The sequence below is a fragment of the Neomonachus schauinslandi genome, chromosome 8 (genome assembly GCF_002201575.2).
Source record: "Neomonachus schauinslandi chromosome 8, ASM220157v2, whole genome shotgun sequence".
NCBI lineage: Eukaryota > Metazoa > Chordata > Mammalia > Carnivora > Phocidae > Neomonachus > Neomonachus schauinslandi.
This window is the reverse complement of record NC_058410.1, coordinates 103,717,595-103,738,616: the sequence shown is the minus strand read 5'-3', so window position 1 is coordinate 103,738,616 and position 21,022 is coordinate 103,717,595. Positions and strand designations below refer to the sequence as shown.

Sequence of the window (21,022 nt, the reverse complement as noted above, 5' to 3'; positions counted from 1 at the left end):
CCAGTCTGTGCCTATAGTGGAAAGGAAGCAATCACAGATTTCCTCAGTCCATCCAAGGCTGGCCCCTGGCTGTCATGCCTCCAGTTTTATAGCTCAGGAAGTCCCATGTTCTGCATCAGGAACTGCTTTTCTGACAGCAAGTGCTCTTCTGACCACAGGACTGGCCCATCTGCCCCCACAGTAGGCCTGAGGTGGAGATAGGCAAGCCCTGGACCTTGAAGATTGCTCTGACACCAAAGAGTCTCATACCTCTTGTATGCAAGAGTTGGAGGGTGTATAAATACACGCAGTACCTCTCTCCAGCACTGCATTCAGTAACATAATGTTGGTAGCTTGAAATTGACCACAGTGGGGGCATTTACACCCTAGAAATCAGCAAACACTACACATGAAGGCTTGTTCACTCTGAGAACTGATCGTTGAACATTTATCTGTGCATGACTGAATATACCCCATTTTTTCTTCCAGCATGAATACATTTTTCTAGTTCTTTCCTATTACAAAAAAATACCACAATGAATGTTATATGGTACTTTGTGTACATATGTGTATATTTCTTTAGGCTATATACCTGGAAGTGGACTTTTTAACTTATAAACTATGCACATTTCAACTTACGAGATAGCATCAGATTGCTGGTCTACCAGCAGTATGTAAGACTTTCCGTTTCCTCACATTCTTGTTGACACTTGGTATGGCCAGCCTTCTTCATTTATGCCAATCTGAGCTTGAGGTGGCATTTCATTGTTATTTGAACTGATACATTTTTTTTCTTTTTTATGTCCTTTGATAATTGCCTTAAAATATTTCCATAAAATGTTTATTCATTCATTGTTAGATTTAAGTACTTTATGGTTATTTTATAGATTATTTTTATTTCTATTGTGAAACAGATGAGGAATGCTATGGCTCGTGTATAGAAATGTTACTGATTTTTATATGCTCATGTCAGTATTAACCTTTTCAAACATTTCCCAGATCTGGGGAGCTTGAGATTTTATGTTAAACTTGGTATCTGCCCTTAAAAGTGTTAATGACATTTTCTTTGGTTACTTTTTTTTAATGCCATGGTACATATGTGAGGGTCAAAGTTTCTAAGATGACAGCCAGGGCAAGGTCCAAAAAGTATTTATCACAATGTGTCTTTGGTAAGTCTGTTCATTCGCAACAATGGTTTGGACGAAATCCACTTGTGTTCTCTCTTTCACCTTGTTTTTTGCCCACATAGCAGCTGTATCAGTAAGTAGAGTTCTGCTCTTCTGGATATTTAGAAATATTAATTCTAGTATATGTTATGTATTTTCTGTATGTTTATTTTCTTTCAGATTAAGCATCTCTCTAAAGGAAATGGTAAGAATCAATTGAAATGCACAGAGTGTTTCTGAACTTTCTTTCTTTTATTCAGCAAGATCAGTAACAATTTTTTCCTACTTTTAACAGTACATGATGAAGAGTTTCATGAACAGAAGGATATTTCAGAAATCAACTTAGGTGGGTTCAATTTCTGCCTTATTAATGCTTTGAAATAATTTTAAATCTTATGCTCCAATTGCTATAAAGCTCTTGCTTTCATGATAGGGTACTGGGTAACTTTAGGGGAGAAATATCTGTTGGTGCTTCATTAGAATTTACAGAGTTTCTGAAAAATGGAAATGTGGAAAGAGAATGATGGTTATACCAAATTTTCTAGAGGAACTAGTGAGTGCTCCATGGATCTAGAAGTACATCACATGATTTTTGTTTATAAAAATGTCAGTTTTCCTGTTTCTGTTTTGAAAAGAGTGAAAAAAAAGTGGATGATTATTCCACTTGCTACATATACACATGTATATGTATGTATGTATACATGTGTAGTATATGCCTAAGGTTACATTTAGTGGGGGGGAAAACCCTAGCCCTTCTACTCGTGCATCATATTCATTAACACCTGTTTGCTCAGGACTTAGGGAAGAGTGTAAAGATGTTTCCATTTCAATGTCTTGTCTACGAACATTTTTCTTGAGGAACTCCATCAATCTGGTCCATTACTGAGAGGAGAGAGAAGCTGGGTTATCATCTCTTTTCTCTCTCTTATCCTGCTTCTAAGATGAGGGAGAAGCCTTTACATTCTGGGTATCTTTGGTTAGGATTGGCAAGCAGCAGAGATATTCATGATCTTAAACAGCTTACAGTCTACAAAAGCTTTACTATCAATTGCATGTTTATTTGTCAAATACTGCAGTAGAGTAAGGACTGTTACCATTTTGCAGGAAGGGACAGGAATTTCCTTGTTGTTGAGGTGACCTGCCCAGATCGCTGAGCTCAGTGCTATTTGAAGCCTACACAACTGAAAAGACCCATACCTAAGGGTTGAACTTCTGTGGCTTTTTCTCATTTACCGGGAAGGCAGGCTCATTGATACATAATTGGAAAATCTTGAAATGGTTTTATAGAAATAGTTTGGTAAGGTAAATGGGTGAATGGGCCCCAAGACTTCAGAGCCAGGCATAAAATTATCTCTGTTTAGTGTCAGGCAATCAAGGTATATGGACTTGAGAGAATCTGCTGTAGTTTAAAGCAGGGCTGGGACTAGAATGAGATTTACGATCTCATCCTAATTTGTCTAGACCAAAGAATTCTTTTACCTTAGAATCATTGTTTATGCTTCTTCTCCACCACTCCCTCTGAGCTGTGACTCTGATGAAGAAATTTTACCATGTGGGTTTTTTTCTCCTTTTTAGGTCATCCCAACCCAGCTACCAGGATTGTTAGGGTTGGCCACAGAGCCAGATCCTGTATCACAAAAACTATTCAGGAAAAATCACAGAGAGGGAATTGTCACCTTTTTCCCTGTCTTCTCTCCATGCCTCACAATTTAACCTTCTACCCCAAGATTTGTTGCTTTCAGTCTTTTCATTTCAGTAAAAGCAATTTCCCCCTTCTAGATCTGAAGGATCAGAACCTCTGAGTCTTATCTTTCTCTCAAGGTACACACCATCTATCAGCAAATACTATTAGATCTACCATCAAATTATATCATGGGTTGCGACTTCTCAACACTTTCTCTTTTCCTATTCCTCTCTAAGCCATCTGGTCTGGTCAGGTTCTTTCAGCCTCGTAACTGCTCTTGCCTTTCTGCCCTCACCCCGCACAGGCTATTCCTCAGAGGGGACAGAACTCTCCTTCTGATAGGATTCAGGCCATGTCACTTCTCTTATCCAGTCTTCGTCATTCAACACTGGCCAGTACTGATTGACATCTCGTCCAACACAGAACAAAAGCCCTAGAACCTTGATTCCCAAGGTGTGTTCCACAGGCCAGTATCACCTATACCACCTAAGAGTTTTCTAGAAATGCAGCATCTTCAGTCTCATCTCAGACCTACAGAATCAGCACCTCCATGTTGACTGACCCCTGCTGATTCCCTGCACATGAAAGTTTGAGATGAGCTGACCCTGGCCAGCCATCTAATCTTACTTCTTACTGCTCTTTCCCCTACTTTCTTGGGTTCTCCAGCCACCCTGACCTCCTAGCTATTCCTCTACAGAGGTGAGTCTCAATGTGTGGTCTCCCTACCAGTAACATCAGCATCACCCGAGAACTTGTTAGAAGTGAAAATTCTCGAACCTTGCCCCAGACTTGCTGACTGAGAAATCCTGAGGGTGGGGCTCAGCTGTCTGGGTTTAACAAGCCCTCAGGAGATTCTCTTGCTAAAGTTTGGAAAGCTGCTCTAAGACATCAAGGCTTTCCTGCCTCTTTTTTTTTTTTTTTCTTTTTTCAGGATTTTATTTATTTATTTGTTAGAGAGGATGGGAGAGAGAAGAGAGAAGTAGGCTCCGGGCTTAGCGGGGACCATGGGATCATGATCTGAGCCAAAAGCAGATGCTTAACCTGCTGAGCCACACAGGCACCCCTTGCCTCATTTCTATTTGCTGTTGCCTTTGCCCTCCATACTCTTCCTTTATTCCCCACGCCATCAGATTTCTGCTTCAATGCCACCTCCTCAGGGAGGCCTTCCCTGACCGCCCTTTATAAAATATCAAACCCCCTACCCCTCACCACTTTTCTCCCCTACTGTTCTTTTATTATTATTATTGCTTGTTATACCATCTGCTACTCAACATTTATGTGTTTGTCTCTCCTCCCTCCCCAGTCAAGAATGTCACCTCCCTGAGGGCTTTGTTTTATTCTCTGCTATATCCCTTGCATGTAGAACGAAGTCTAGCACACATTAAGTGCTTAATAAGTATCTGCTGCCTGAGCAAATTGGTTAGAGAATCTCCTGAGGCTTATTTTTTTAAAATTTTTATTCTTTAGAGAGAGTGTGCGTATGTACTCTTCCACGTGAATGGGGGCGGGGGGGGGTGGGCAGAGGGAGAGAGAGAGAGGGAGAGAGAAGGAGAGAGAGAAACATAAGCGGGCTCCTTGGATAGGGGGATCGATCCCAATCCTGAGATCATGACCTGAGCTGAAATCAAGAGTCAGATGCCCAACCAATTGGGCTACCCAGGCACCCTTCCTGAGGCTTATTTTTAATGGATATATGCTTCTTTGGGAAGTGTCCCCCCCCCAACCCACTGCTGCACTCTCTTACCCTCCATGAGCCCATCTACACTGACCAACCTGGGGGCCAAGGTCTGAATGAACTTGTTCATATCACTCTAGAAGAGCCCAGCTCTCACCTCTATCCCGAATCCAGGCCAGTGTCAGAAAATGCATGTGTTTGTTCATGATAAGCCTGAACCAGAGTGTGGATAGACGGGCACATATTACCCCTACTGAAAAAGCAATTCAATACCTGGCTCCTACTGCCCGTGGGGCAGTCATATCAATGTTATTTGTCTTTGTTTAATTGTGCTACTATCATATTCATAGGTTAGGTTTATGGAGGTTAAGAAATATGGGCATGGGGAAAGGGATCGTGATGCCTTAGTTAGTCATTAGCAAGTGAAACCACGACTTCTCCCAATACCTAAACCCCCAGTGGGGTCATTTACCATGAATGAGCCCTCAGCTTTGCCAAATGAGACCTCTGTTATCACGTGAGGCTGTGGTGATAACTCTCTAGCTTGATTTCCCAGCTGTAAATCAGGTGCTATTCTCAGAATGAAGTATGATCCACTGACCCTGTTTGAAGTATTTTGTGATTTACAGGGAAGGCTGTTTGTCAAACATGAAGGTTGTCATAAGAAGAGACATTCTTTTAAATGTTCATAAATTTTTCCCACAAGGATCTTCCCTTTTAAGAACTCTATTTGCAAAAACACTATGTGGCCAGAATCAAGGAATACCATAAGGGAGGAAAGTTTATTATGCTAAGCTCCTGATAACAGATATTTGGAGATACAGTTTTTGAGTGGATCTATCCATATTTGCCTGGTCTTTATTGCAAGGGCGTTATCTTGAGCTTGGCTTTGGAGGGTACCAGTGTTTTTTCATGGGACAGAGCAAAACCAACCCATTTACCTAGAGTCACAAAGAAGGATGGAATAATAGCAGAAAGGGCCCTGGATAGGAAGTCAGGAGTTCTTAAGCCCACTCAACTGCTGACCACCTCGCGTGCATTACTTCCTGTCTCAAGACTCCCTTGTGCCCCCTTAAAGCATGAGAGGTTCGGAGTCAATGATCCAAAAGATCTCTTCCAACTCATTTCTTACTTTTAAGATTCTTGGACAAGGTTTCTTATTCCAAAACGAAGACAGAGGATGTGATAATACGTGATATTGATGGGCTATTTACATTTACTCAATTAGAGAGAATTTTGCATTGTTTCAAAAAGACTTCAACCAAAGATTAACAAGGCAAGATTTACAATGGAAAATATTAATTTTATTATGAGAAATGCCTTTTAGTAACGCTCATTCAAATATTTCTTTCTTCCTTTTTTTTTTTTTTAATCTGTGTCTAGCTGCGGGCTTGGACCTCTTTCAAGGAGACATCCTCCTGCGAGTGAGTACCTGCCAAGGACACAGTAACATTCCTCAGAACTGGCTGTTTTTTATGACTGGGAGACTCTGTTTGTCCAGCCCTGTGCTAGGCACTGTGGAGGACATGAAAGAATCTAATCTATCATCTGTACCCACAAGGGCTTCCACTGTGGTTGATGATGACAAAAACAGATGAAAAATTAGCACACAGGACAAAAGAATCTATAATTATCACATTACTTGTTCACCCAATTTTCCTAGTAAGTGAAGAATGAGAGAAGGAAATGCAACAGTATGTTTAAAGTGGCTATCTCAGTTTTTGGAAATTGCAGATCTTTTAAGTTTTGTTCTTAATAATTTCTCTGAAGTTTCCAAATTGTCTGTAATGAACTTGTTTTGCTTTTGTAATCAGAATACAAACGCTATTGTTTGAATTGTATGATAGGTTGTTTGTGGTGTTAAAGTTTAGTGAAGGAGGAGGTCAGGGGGCCTGGAGGACTCACCTTCCATTGTTTTTGATGTAGTGATCCACGATTCATTGTTTTCGTCTTTGCCTTGTTTTCACAGAACTCCAGAAATGGCCTGAGAGACCCTAACACCAGGTGGAAGTTCCCCATTCCTTACATTCTGGCTGACAATCTGGGTAATATTAATTGTTTTAATTAGGAGTTTTAGATTTTACTCTTCTATTGACCCCCACTCCTGTTCATTGGCTTCAGATTGGGAGTAACACCAATGCATATGGGGGTTTCCAAGCCCTGGTAATTCTTTATCCCATGGGATGAAAGGCATAACATTATATTGACCCAATGCTGCTTAACGAGTCTGAGATACAGTGCATCGAATAGTAATTTTAAAAATTACAGAGTATCAAATAATAATTTTTAAAAGTACAGACCACATTAACATGTTAATAAAACCAAAAACACCATAAAGAACAAAAATAGAATGAAACATTATTTGGTTTCACAACCACGAAAAAATTATGCTTTAAATAATAGTTTTGTTTAAGTGAAACTAAATATATTTTCAGCATACTGATTGCTTCCCCTTTTGTTATGAGACAAACATTCCACACTTTTGAGAAATAGAAAAGTCTATATTTCACATGCTCAGGGTCCTTGTTCCTCAGTATTAATAATTTCAATTCTTTTCTCTCTCAAGATAGAAGACTGGTTAAGTTATAGTTCAGTAATTGTTGGAAATAATACTTGGGGGAAATAAATAAATATTCAAAGCCACGTGTGGACACTGGCTGACCCCAAGCAGGTGACTGACAGCTGAGCAGCCGTGATGATGCAAAGCCTTCGAGGCCCATCCCACACGGATGGGGGAAGATCAGAGGAGAGGGGAAATGGGGACAAGCTTGCTCAATCTTAATGCGCTGTTAGGCTGCTCCCACTCTCAGGAGATAGAGTTTATGTTTCAATATTTTCCATCACTGTTATCAGTGCTGATCCCTTTTCTAGAGGAGAGCTAGTTATAAACAAATGCTGTTGTTCTCAGTGATTTTTTTTGAAATTTGAGGTTTTATTTATTTATTTTTTAATTTTATTATTATTATGTTATGTTAGTCACCATACAGTACATCATTAGTTTTTGATGTAGTGATCCACGATTCATTGTTTTCGTATAACATCCAGTGCTCCATAAAATACGTGCCCTCCTTAATACCCATCACTGGGCTAACCCATCCCCCCACCCCCTCCCCTCTAAAACCCTCAGTTTGTTTCTCAGAGTCCATAGTCTCTCATGGTTCGTCTCTCCCTCCGATTTCCGCCCCCCTTCATTTTTCCCTTCCTTCTCCTAATGTCCTCCATGCTATTCCTTATGTTCCACAAATAAGTGAAACCATATGATAATTGACTTTCTCTGCTTGACTTATTTCACTTAGCATAATCTCCTCCAGTCCCATTCATGTTGATGTAAAAGTTGGGTATTCATCCTTTCTGATGGCTGAGTAATATTCCATTGTATATATGGACCACATCTTCTTTATCCATTCGTCTGTTGAAGGGCATCTCGGCTCTTTCCACAGTTTGGCTATTGCGGACATTGCTGCTACGAACATTGGGGTGCATATGGCCCTTCTTTTCACTACATCTGTGTCTTTGGGGTAAATACCCAGTAGTGCAATTGCTGGGTCATAGGGTAGCTCTATTTTTAATTTTTTGAGGCACCTCCACGCTGTTTTCCAAAGTGGCTGTTCCAACTTGCATTCCCATCAACAGTGTAAGAGGGTTCCCCTTTCTCCACAACCTCTCCAATATTTATTGTTTCTTGCCTTGTCAATTTCTGCCATTCTAACTGGTGTAAAGTGGTATCTCAATGTGGTTTTGATTTGAATTTCCCTGATGGCTAATGATGATGAACATTTTTTCATGTGTCAGTTAGCCGTTTGTAGGTCTTCTTTGGAGAAGTGTCTGTTCATGTCTTCTGCCCATTTTTTGACTTGATTATTTGTTTTTTGGGTGTTGAGTTTGAGAAGAGATTTTATTCCCCCACCCCCACCCCGCCCCATTGTTGCCCGCACACTTGCAAATTTACAGAGCACCCATATTTATTGAAATGTGATTTAAGAAAAACAACTTTTGAGAGCATATTTTTCCCCATTAAAATTTTTCTTCTTGTCTGTGCACCTGCACTATTCCCCCTTCCATCAAGACATAGGCACGCTTTACTGCATCACCAATTTATTCCAGACACTGTGCCTTCACCTAATATTTGGTTTAAGCTTCACCATGCCTCTGTGAGGCGTTAAATCAGTGCCTCTCAGACTTTTATGTGCATAAGGCTCCCCTGAGGATCTTGTGAAATCCGGGGTGGGGTCTCAGATTCTGCACAATCCCCCAGGGGATGCTGATGTTTTTGGTCTGCTGGCCACAGCTTGAGTAGCAAGGTCTCTTTAGCTGTAAGTTGGTGACAGATCAAGAAAGCAAGATGGAAGACAGGTGGCCTGAAATAAGGTAGCAGCAGTGAAGACGCAGTGGTGGTTCTCAAGTAGCACCAAATGAGAATCACCATTAAAAAAAGGTTCAGATCCTGGGCCCATACCATTGCAAAAAGCAAACATCCTAGAGTTTCATATTTGTATACAATTCTTTTATTAAAGTTAAATCTATGCAGAGTAAAATATACAAATCAGTGTAAAAGTCAATGGCTTTGATATATACATAAACTTATGTAACCCAATATCCCATAACTCCAGAAACTGCCCGTGTGCTTGTTTCCAGCCAATCCCTACACCCCTCTCCAAGACACTACCATTCTAATTTTTTTCCCCTATAGATTAGTTTTACCTGATTTATAGATAAATGGAATCATTCAGTATGTACTCCTTTGTATCTGGCTTCTTTTGCTTAACATGTTTTTGAAGTTTTTCCATATCGTGGCAGGCCAGTAGTTAATTCTTTTTATTACTACTCAGTAATATTCCTCAGGAATATGGCAATTATTTATCCATTTTTCAGTGGATGGACATTGGTTTGTATCAAGTTTGGGTTTTTATAATGAAGAAAGCTGCTATGATCATTCTTGTACAAGTCTGCATGAGATAGATACATGTATATGTATATTTATATATATATTTTCTTGAGCAAATGTCTAGAAATAGAATTGCTTGATCATATGGCAGATATATAGTTACCTTTAGTAAAAAAATGTCAAGCAGTTTTCCAAAGTGGCTATACCATTTTCCCTTCTCACTAGCAATGCAGCAATGTCCCATTTGCTCCACATTTTCAGTAACATTGGCGGTATTAATCTTTTTTAATTGTAGCCATTCTGGTGGTTTTAAATGGAATCTCACTGGGATTTTAATTTGCATTTTCCTAATGACTAATGATATTTCCCAGATTTTCATGTGCTATTGGCCATTTGTGTATGTTCTTTTATGAAATGTCTGTTCAACTCTCATCATGCTTTTTTTTTTTATCGTGTTTGTCTTTTTGTTATTTGTAGAAGAACTTCATATATTATGGATGAAGTCTTTTGTCAGAGATAGATAGATAGATAGATAGATATCTTGAATATTTTCTCCCAGTCTGTGACTTTCCTTTTTTGTTTGTTTTGTTTCGTTTTTGTTTTTTTAAGCAGTGTATTGATTTATTATTCTTTTCAAAGAAGTAAATTTTGACTTGTTAATTTTCTCTTTCTTCCCTGCTTTCTATTTTGTTGTTTTTTGCTTGTCTTTAGTATTTCCTTTCTTCTACTGAATTCCAGTTTAATATGCTCTTCTTTTTTTATATTAAAGGTGGAAATTTATATCATTGATTTTAAACCTTCATTTTTCTAATAAGATAATGTTATAATATGGCATTTAAAGCTATAAATTTTATTTGAAGCTCTGCTTTTACTGTTTTCCACAAATTTTGATATGGTTGTATCTTTATTAAAGTTTAGATATGTTCTAATTTCTGTTGCAATTTTTTAAAATCCATGGATCAATTAGAAGTGTGTTTTTAAATTTACAAATGTCGACAGTGCTTCTAGATATTCTATTATTGATTTCTAGTTTAATTTTGCTGAGGTCAGAGAACATATTCTATAAGACTTTGATCTTTTGAAATTTACTGAGACATATTTTGTGGCCTATCTTTGTGACTGTTCCACGTGCACTGGAAAAGAACTTATATTTGGCGGGTGTGGGGTGTGTTATTTTATCAATGTCAAATAGGTCAAGATGATTGTGTTGTTCAAATATTTTTACCTGCAAGGAGTTTTGGACTAATTATTTTATCTGTTACTGAGAGAGAGGTGTTAAACTCTTTAACTGTAATTGTGTGTTTGTTTATTTCTTCTTTTAGAATTTTCATGAAACTGCTCTTTGGGGCAAGCACATTGTTAAATCATCTTGCTAAATTGACCCATCATTTAGAGAAATTTCTCTTTATGTCTGGTAATCTTCTTTATTTTGAAGTCTACTTTGTCTAATTTAAATATAGCTACACCAGCTTTTTAAAACTTACTGTTTTCATTGTGTATTTTTTTCAGGGTTTTACTCCTATCAATGTCTTTATATTTAAAGTGTCTCTTTTTTAGACAGTATATATTTGGGTCTCACATTTTTATCCAGTCTATCAACCTCTGAATTTCAGTTGGAACATTTGGTCTATTTACACTTTTTTCAGATTTCTTTTTTAATTTTAATTTTTTTATTTAAAAAATTTTTTTAATCTGGGGCGCCTGGGTGGCTCAGTCATTAAGCGTCTGCCTTCTGCTCAGGTCATGATCTCAGGGTCCTGGGATCGAGCCCTGCATCGGGCTCCCTGCTCCGCGGGAAGCCTGCTTCTCCCTCTCCCCCTCCCCCTGCTTGTGTTCCCCTCTCGCTGTGTCTCTCTCTGTCAAATAAATAAATAAAATCTTTAAAAAAAATTTTTTTTAATTTAAATTCTATTAATTAACATATAATGTGTTATTTGTTTCAGGGGTACAAGTCTGTGATTCATCAATCTTATGTAATACCCAGTGCTCATTATATAGCACATACCCTCCTCAATGTCTATCACCCAGCCACCCCATTCCTCCCATCCCTCTCGCCTCCAGGAACCCTCAGTTTGTTTCCTAAGATTAAGGGTCTCTTATAGTGTGTCTCCCTCTTTGGTTTTGTCTTGTTTCATTTTTTTCCTCTCTTCCCCTATTCACTTTTAATGTAATTATTGATATAGTTTGATTTAGAACTATCAGTTATTGTCTTCTATTTTTTCTTTTATTTATTCTTTTCCTGCCTTCTTTTGGTTAAATCCAATAATTTAATATTTCATTTGGTTCGTGTAGTGGCTTTTAGCTCAATCTCTTTGTATTATTTTGTGAGGCTTTGCTGTAGGGATTACAGTTTGTAGCCTTAACATGTGCAGTATACTTAGACTTAATATGGTGCCCTTTTGCATAAAATGCAAGCATTTTACAACACTATAATTCCATTTATACCCCTTTATTTTGTGCTATTATTGGCTTATACTTTTCAACTATATACTTTATAAACCTCATAATATAGTGTTATCATTTTTCTTTTTGCTCTAATCAGTTTTCTTTTAAAATTAATGAAGAAAAGTAGTCTTTATATTTACTTTTATACTTGCAGTTTCTGGTGCTGTTCATTCTTCCTGGACATCTGAGTTCCTATGTGGTGTCATTTCTCTTCAGCCTGAAGAACTTCCTTTAGCAATTTTTTTTTTTTTAAGTAGGCTCCATAACCAGCATGGAGCCCAACATGGGGTTTGAACTCACAACACTGAGATCAAGACCTGAGCTAGATCAAGAGCTGGATGCTTAACTGACTGAGCCACCCAGGTGCCCCTTTTTTTAGCATTTCTTGTAGAACAAAACTGTTGGTGACAAATTCTCTTCTCTCTCCAAAGTAACTTCTTTATTGCCTTCATTTTGAAGGACATTTTTTACTGGGAATAGAATTTAACAGGTTTTTTTCCTTCTTTAAAGTTGTAATTATGGTCTTTTCCACATTTTATTATGAAAAATTTTAAATATATAAAAAGCTAAAAGAATTGTGCAGTGAACACTCGTATACTCATTACCTACATTATACAAACAGCATTCTGCTACTTTTGCTTTATCTTATCGATCCAACCTGCCCATCTTTCTATCCTTCTATCAATACATTCTATTTCTGATACATTTCAAAGTAAATTTCATGGACAGTATGCTTTACCCCAATTACTGCAGCATGTGTACCTTTAATTAAAGTTTAATGTTTGTTTATGATTCTTTTTTATGTAAAATGTACATAGAGTAAAATGCATGGAGTCTTAAGTGTACAGTTCAGTGAGTTTTAAAATATTTATATACCTTGTAATTTATACATTACACTTATACAATGTAAAAATATTCATACAACTCCTATTAAGATACAAAGCACTTTTATTATCCCAGAAAGTTCTCCCATGTTCTTTCATAGTACTCTCACCCTTCCAGAAATAACTTTTTTGTTGTTTTAATCATAGATGAGTTTTGCCTGTTCTAGAGTTTCATACAAATGGAATCATATTTTATGCTTTTTTTGATTACTCAGTAAAATGTTTTTGAGATTCACCGATGTTGTTGTGTGCATCAATAATTTGTTCCCTCTTATTATTGAGTGGCATTCCATTGCATGAATACAGTATATCATGGCTTGTTCAACCGATCTCCTGTTGATAGACACCTGGGTTGATTCTATGCTTGAGTTATTATGAATAAAGCTAGTACGAACATTCTTGTACATGTCTGTTTTGAATATAAGTTTTTCTAATGTCTCTGATATAAACATCTAAAGTGAAATTGCTGGGTTATAATATAGACATAGGTTTAGTGTTGGATCTCATTCAAAGTGCTTGTATCATTTTACAAACTTGCATGAACAATGAATGAAAGTTCATTTACTCTACATCCTTGCAAATATTCGTTGTTGTTGTTCTTTTTAATTTTAGCCATATTGGTGGACATGTAGTGGCATTTAATTGTTGTTTTAGTTTACTTATTGTTGTTTCACTTTCTTTTTTGTTTACTTATTGGTCATTTGTATGTCTGCCTTTGTGAAATACCTGTTTAAATAGTTTGCTCACTTAAAAAATTAGTATTTATCTATTCTCCCTTGAGTTGTAGGAGTTCTTTATATATTCTAGATACAAGTCTTTTGTCAGATATGTATTTTGCAAATATTTTGCCCCAGTTACATTATCTCTGGTCTTTTTTCTTAAACTTTTGTGACAACTAAGCTGTCTTGGGTACAAATATTCATATTATAGATGCCACTAAGAATAGGTGAAATTTCATGAAAGTCCTTCAGTAGGCCTAATGCATACTCTTGTTGTTATCTGTGTTGTTTCCACAAGTAATTTACTGATGATTCCGTTGATTATTTATTTAATGATCTTAATATAATCTTATGACATCTGAAACTGTGGAATCTCCAACTTGGTGGTTTATTAAATGAAATAAGGGCCAGGAAAACATAAGGTAAGTACTTGGTAAACTGTCAAGAATTATGAACTCTTTGAGAGAATGCACAAAATCAAATATACAACCAATATAATTTAACTTTGTATAACCTAGTTTAATTTTTAACTTAGAGCTCTACCTTCAGTCAGTTGATGGGAGGAAAAAAAAAAATGCATACTAAGTAAAACGTAATCTCTGTTCCTCTAGAGTATCTTTCCTCCCCACCGCATGCTTGTCTCATGCAATGCCAGGCAATGTGCACGTTAGGCGAAAGTAAAGACATTTGATCTTTGGTCACTGGTCCTAACCTACAGGTTACTAAACATCTACCATTCTGGCCTCTTCGGGTCCATTAGGCTTCTGCTGCTTTGGGTCCAAGTTTGGGTTATAACAATCTTTTCCAAGGTTGTTTCCAGTGCTCCCTGTGTAGTCTTGCCATCTCTCCAGGGGTCTTGCAGGGAAGCAGGGTAACATATCATATGTGTTCCTTATGCTTCCAGAACCCATAAACCTCTCTAAACTCTGCTCTCTTCCTCCAACAAGAGGGGGTATTTTTTTAGACTGGTGCAAACACCATTCTCACTGCTTCTTTCCAGGTGCTTTATTCACACAGAAGACAGAAATGGCTTGCAGTCACTTCTGTCTCCTGCTCTGCAGTGTGACTCTCCTGAGGTACTGCACTCAGGATCTCCACTTGAATAAGGAAGAGGAAGGGAGGAAATGAGGAAGTTAGTTTATAATTTTGTTCAGCTACACACACATGAGTGTATTCTTATTTTGTAGGTATATTTACATTATGTATTTAAAGTTTACACTTAATGTTTATATACACGACTACTTTTATAGTTTTAGTTTCCAAGGAATCTGCTTACTACCAAAAAATATATCATGGACCTCTGTGGATTTCATGTGGGGGCAAGATTTTCTCCAACTATGTTATGTATATTATCTAAGATCTAAGTAATTCTCATTGATATTTTTACTGATTTCTGCAGGACTGAATGCCAAAGGAGCCATTCTTTACGCCTTTGAAATGTTCCGCCTCAAGTCCTGTGTGGATTTCAAGCCCTATGAAGGAGAAAGCTCATATATCATATTTCAGAAGTTTGATGGGTAAGGATGAAATTTTACAGAGTGTGTAATCATGCACCCTTTTGTTTATAAAAGTGATACATGTCTTTCAAAAGAAGAAACTGGAAAGAAACTAAAAGCAAAATCAAATCTTTCTCTGTGAGTTTAAAGTCTGTAACATTTTTAATGATCTAGATGGAGAACGAGTTGTTTGGATACTTATGCGCCCCATGAGATTTATTTCAATTTTTTTTCCTGGGTTTAGGTCATGTTTTAAATAACAGTACTTTATTTTTTAAGTCAGGTGTATTAAAGTATAAATTTAAAGAAGTAAACCCTTTTTTACGGTACTAGTTTAAATTATGGCGCTTTGCTGGCTGGACCTCTTTGAAAAGTTCTAGATGTAGTTTTTTGTTATTTATTTCCTAGGAGAAATAAAGGGTATATCAAGAAATAAGCTCTTTTTTTCAGTGGTATTTATGTCAACCAACCTGGGCTAGATGAGGTTGGGAAGCAAAGCGACCATCTGCTGTGACTGCCTGTGTGTGTCCTTAGGGCCCACCTGGACACATTTCCTCCTGCTGCAGTTCTCCACACTGCCTCTAGGTGTTGCCTGGATTTCGTTGTCTAGTTCTGTCGGTGTTTTTCCTCATCATGGATGGATAACAGAGATGAGGAAGGAAGTTAGCACATGATTTAGCTTCTTAAGAAAAAAAAAATGCAAAAAACAACAGTAAAAAAATAATTGTGATGACCACTTAGATACAAGTAAAGTACCTTTCTTACTTGAGTAGTTGCTTTCTTGGCTCAGACTTTTATTAAAAATGAAATTTATGTTCACCTACTATGTGCCAGGAAGTGTGCCAGTCTCTAGATACAAAGAAGCCTGAGACATGGTCTTAGATCTCACAAAGTTTATAGTTGGCAGTTGGGGGTGGTGGAGAAAAAACAAGTAAATAGTTATATATGGTAAGGGGAGTGCCATGGGCCATAAGAGGACACAGAGGCAGAGGAGAGGGAAGGACAAAATGGGGGACGGGAAGAGAGGGAGAGCAAGAGAGAAAGGGGAAGGAAGAAGAAGGAAGAGGAAGAAGAAGAGAGAGAGAGAAGGAAAAAGCAAACATAAACATGAATCTGGCTTACTTGGAGAATTCATTCAGTTCTGAGTGTCTGAAGCTTCGCATGTAAGGGGCAGAGTGGTGAGCCATGAAGCCAGGATGATAAACAGGAACCTGGTAACAGATAAACCATGTGTGAGGGAATCCACCGTTTAGGGCATGATTCATTATATGTTCAGTTTTCCATTTTAGAAAGATTACTCTAGCAACAGTGGATAAAGAATTGATGTGTGGGCAAGACTGGTGACAGGAGACCAATGAAAGAATCGTCCCAATTGTCCAGGACAGAAAGAATAAGGGAGGGGCACCTGGGTGGCTCAGTCGGTTAAGTGTCTGCCTTCGGCTCAGGTCATGATCCCAGGGTCCTGGGATCCAGTCCTGCATCGGGCTCCCTGCTCGACAGGAAGCCTGCTTCTTCCTCTCCCATCCCCCCTGCTTGTGTTCCCTCTCTCGCTGTCTCTCTCTTTCTGTCAAATAAATAAATAAAATCTTTTAAAAATAAATAAATAAATAAATAAAGTATTTATTTTCAAAAAAAAAAAAAAAGGAAAGAAAGAATAAGGGACCCACAGTAAAGAAGAGGCAGTTGAAATGAAGAAGAGGGAATAGATTTTAGAACTATGAAAACACGGAGACTTCTCAAAAGCTGGTTGTCAGTTGATGTGAGGGGTTCAGAAGAAAGAGGAATAAAGGATGTCTCTATGATTTTTGATTCATTGACTGGTGAGTGGTAACTTTATTCACCGAGCTTGGGAATATTGCCAGAAGAACCACTTCAGTAGTAAGATAGTGAATGTGTTTCTGGACATGTCCTGAGGTTCTTGTGGGTCACAAAAGTGGCGATAACCAGTAGCATTTGCACAGTTTCTTTTTACGTGAAGGAAAAACATGTAATGTATACCCTGGGCCTCGCCAAGAACACAGATTTTAGACGTTCTCTGTTTTTGACCTTTTCATCTTGTCCCTTGGCAACATTTGTGCTTCAAGAAAGTACCAAAGCCTTTAATTATTTATTGAGGATTTCAGGAAAAAAAAAAAGTTCATTTTCTTAACCCTTTTATTTCCATTTTTAGCTACCACTTTTTCTTTCCTTTTTTTTTTTTCCTCTTAAAAATAAAACGAAACTAATGTGATCACTTTCCCAAAGTTCTCTTTTTCCTAGTAAAATTCTCGGGGCTTCTTTTCAGTTTGTAACTCCATCCCCAAGTACTTGATGAAGAGGTAGGTCAGCTTTGAGGGACGTTGGCTGTAAAACCTGAGTCTGGCAGATTCTTATTGCCTTTGGCCAGGAGGTGTCTCTCTTACATTTAAGTTAGGGGAGAGAAAGGGGAGGAAAGAAGATGGTCTGGGGAAATAAACCGCAGTAAAGTGCCCCAAACCCTTCAGGGTTCTGGTCCCGCTGAAGTGGGACATTAACTGGGCTCTTTTAGAAAGACAAGGGAAAAGATTCAGAGCTGCAGAGTTGTGGCATTTTTGCAACTTACACGTTTCCATTGGAGGAGGGATTTATTTTTATTTTTATTTTTTTAAAAATTTTTTTAAAGATTTTATTTATTTATTTGACAGAGAGAGACACAGTGAGAGAGAGGGAACACAAGCAGGGGGAGTGGAAGAGGCAGGCTTCCCGCTGAGCAGGGAGCCCAATGCGGGGCTTGATCCCAGGACCCTGGGATCATGACCTGAGCTGAAGGCAGACGCTTAACGACTGAGCCACCCAGGCGCCCCTGGAGGAGGGATTTAAAAAAAAAAAAAAGATGAATAGTAAGTGCTCCTCTGGATTTTGGATATTTCACAGTCAACCAATTTGGTAATGAAATGCCACTGTCAGAGAGGCAAATTGATCACGGTGATGTTTGCATAGCTCAGTGAAGTTACAAAAGATCATTGATTGTATTCTTAAAATTGGTGAATTTCATGGTATGTAAATTATACCTTAAAATATTATTAGAAGATAATTAAGATCTGCCTTTGACTATAAATCAAGTCCATGAGCATTTGAAGGCATATGATATTAGCAGTCTCCGGGGGAAAAACAATGGCAGGTAAGACAATGAGATTATCACCAAAGAACTTGGAATGCATCAGTCACATTTAAAAGTATGAGCAAATCTCTGATTCTGCTGAGCACTGGTTAGAGTATAGATTCTCTTCCCCACCTTAAAGCAGATAAGGAAACAATTCGTGGAAAGCTCCGGATTTGCTTACTAGACGTGGAAAGCTGGATTTATGAAGAAAGACAAAAAAGAGTTGGGAAATAAAGGGGGCAAGAGGCTGCACCATGAGGAATTTGGAAAATTGGCCAGCAGTCCCTGAGTCCACTGTTTTCTGTGGGAAGTTATGGGTCCTTCTCCCCCGGAGCCCTTCAGAAACAGTAGGCAGCCAGCTCTGTGCTTTCGTAATGCTGCACATCGGCTGACAGCCAAAGAAATGGACTTGCTTCTTTAATGAGGTTCTTTTTCACGATTATAAAACTGACACCTGCTCATTATAAGAATTGTGGAAATTCATTTCAGTATAAAGGAGAAAATTTAAATCAACCACAGCCACCACCCAGAGACAACTTAATATTATGGTACAAAAGCAATAGCATTATTCTGTGGAATGCCCTTTGGGTTTGGGAAGGTGAGAAAGAGTGCTGATTTTTATGTCTTTCTACTTGGTGCATTCTTAGGATTGATTTGCCTCTGAGTATATTATTACTTCAATAATGGACCACCAGTTTAAAGCCTGCTTATTATTCCCTCCAGGAAATGTTGCTCATTTAACCAGTCTCCGATTTTGAACTATTAGCTTATGAGAATGCTATTGATAATTTCTTTTTTTAATCAAACCTAACTTCCTTCAAGTTTGTGTTCTGGAACCCTATGAATTACAGCCACTTGAGAGTTCTTCAGGAGAAGATTTCCCTCTTCTCTTCTTTAAAGGTGCTGGTCTGAGGTTGGCGATCAACATGTGGGACAGAACCTTTCTGTTGGCCTGGGATGTGACTATAAGGCCATCATTGAACATGAGATCCTCCATGCTTTGGGACTTTACCATGAGCAGTCAAGAACTGATCGAGATGACTATGTGAACATCTGGTGGGATGAAATTCTTCCAGGTGTGTAGAAACCCAAGGTACTTGGGTAGGATTTGCTGTTATCTTTATCACTTGCTGGGACCAACCCTGGGATGTCCGGGCCACATCTGTGTGTGGACAGAAGCTTCAGCTGGGAACACAGAATAGGAAATGGGTATGATTTGTTGGCCTTTGCTGTGGGCTGTGCTCATCTGATCATAACTGACCCCAGAAAAGGGCCTTAGGGAACGGAATATGTTGGCTAACTCAATGTTAACTGAAAGTTAATCAGAAACTTTTGCTTTGTTTCAGTATTTTTGTTGAAAATCTATCTAAAATGCTATCTAATTTTCCTGCCACAGTCAACTGACATCCTCTGAGGATGTCATAGTCATTTTTCTGGATGTGAGATCACATGTAGGTCTAGGAGTCTGCATGAAGTTTAGTTGAATGTACGATGACCCTAATATATACTCAAGAACCTTTTTGGTGCTTTACCAAATCAATGATAGGTGTTTAAAAACAAAACAAAACAACAACAAAAATGAATTATTTTATCTGAAGTTGTCGCCCCAATTGTGTTAATTCTGGCTGATAGTCTGAGTTCTAGTTAATAAAAATTTACTGACTGGCCTTTCTTCCCACTGTCTTCCTCCTTCCTCCTTTCTAAGTACCTCTCTCCTGCCTCGACCAAATGTATGCAGAAGGATAATACAGTCTTATTTCACTTATTGTTATGCAGGTGTGTTATTCTAACAATTTCTATGTTTCTTTAGACTTCCTTGGACATCACCTTTCCTAGTTGCTTCAGACAACTAAGTAGAGTGCTTTTGAGTATACTAAAACACTTCTTTTTGAAAGATTTTATTTATTTATTTGAGAGAGAGAGAGCAAGAGCAGGGGGTGGGGCAGAGGGAGAAGCAGGCTCCCCACTTCTGAGCAGGGAGCCCAATGCCTTGGGGCTGATCCCAGGACCCTGAGATTATGACCTGAGCTGAAGGGAGACATTTAACCAACTGAGCCACCTAGGGGCTCCCATCCCCCCCTTTTTTAAGATTTTATTTAATTATTTGGGGGGGAGTAAAACACTTTTATTGAACAGTTAAAAAGTCAATACTATATTTCTGAAAATACCTAGTTTTTAACTAGGAATTAGTTCAGGAAGTAGAAAAACATTATTTTTGGCAGCAATAGATTAATAAAACCTTAATGTATTAAAATGCCTTGACTATTACCATACATGGCTTTCACGAAGCAAATAATTGCCTTGGAATTATCTGCTTTATTTAGATTCCAGTTTCATATATGGGTTCATATATAGAGTGCATCTCTAATAATTTTACCTTTAGGGAATTATAAGATCTTGTCATACGTTAAAATTAAATACAAATCCCCAAAAGACTTCTGCCAGAACTAGCTCATTTTGAAGTACGGTGGATCAATGGTTCTCATATGAGGTAGAGTTAGGGATGGCTAATCATATCAAAATCATCTAAGGGGTTTCTCGATCTGGGTCCCTCCCACTACCTCATATTCTGATATGTCTATGAATGTGAAGTGGTGGGGAAAGGAGGAAAACTATGTGGTTTGTAAAAACCTAATACAACCAGGATTGAACCCCCCCCACACACACACTTCCACCTATCCTACCACCCAACCACTGAGCTAGACGCCAAGTAATATTCTTCTTTGCCTCCCAGTCCAATCTAGAAAAGTATTAGCAAGTGTTCACCCAGACATAAAATAGCAGATCAAATTTAATGTATTTGTCTCCTGGATGTAATTGTGTTATAACTGGGTCTGTGTAGGAGGGGAAGGAGAGTGGGGTCATTGGTCAAAGGACCTAATCTCCACTTGCAAGACTCAGGGCACTATTAGACTTTGTCTGTATTTGCCTAGAGACTTGGATTTCTTACCTTCCTGTACATAAACTT

The 21,022-nt window shown here is 38.2% G+C and overlaps 1 protein-coding gene across 1 annotated transcript in view; it reads left to right on the top strand.

Annotated features, from left to right (window-relative positions):
• Positions 1–1,170: 1,170 nt before the first annotated feature.
• Positions 1,171–21,022, top strand: part of MEP1A (meprin A subunit alpha) — a 35,661-nt gene continuing 15,809 nt past the window's right edge. The window contains exons 1-7 of the mRNA XM_021692094.1: positions 1,171–1,239; positions 1,326–1,350; positions 1,441–1,491; positions 5,888–5,928; positions 6,474–6,549; positions 14,837–14,954; positions 18,955–19,130. Of these exons, the coding sequence (XP_021547769.1) occupies positions 1,171–1,239; positions 1,326–1,350; positions 1,441–1,491; positions 5,888–5,928; positions 6,474–6,549; positions 14,837–14,954; positions 18,955–19,130 (556 nt within the window). The remainder of the gene's footprint in view (positions 1,240–1,325; positions 1,351–1,440; positions 1,492–5,887; positions 5,929–6,473; positions 6,550–14,836; positions 14,955–18,954; positions 19,131–21,022) is intronic.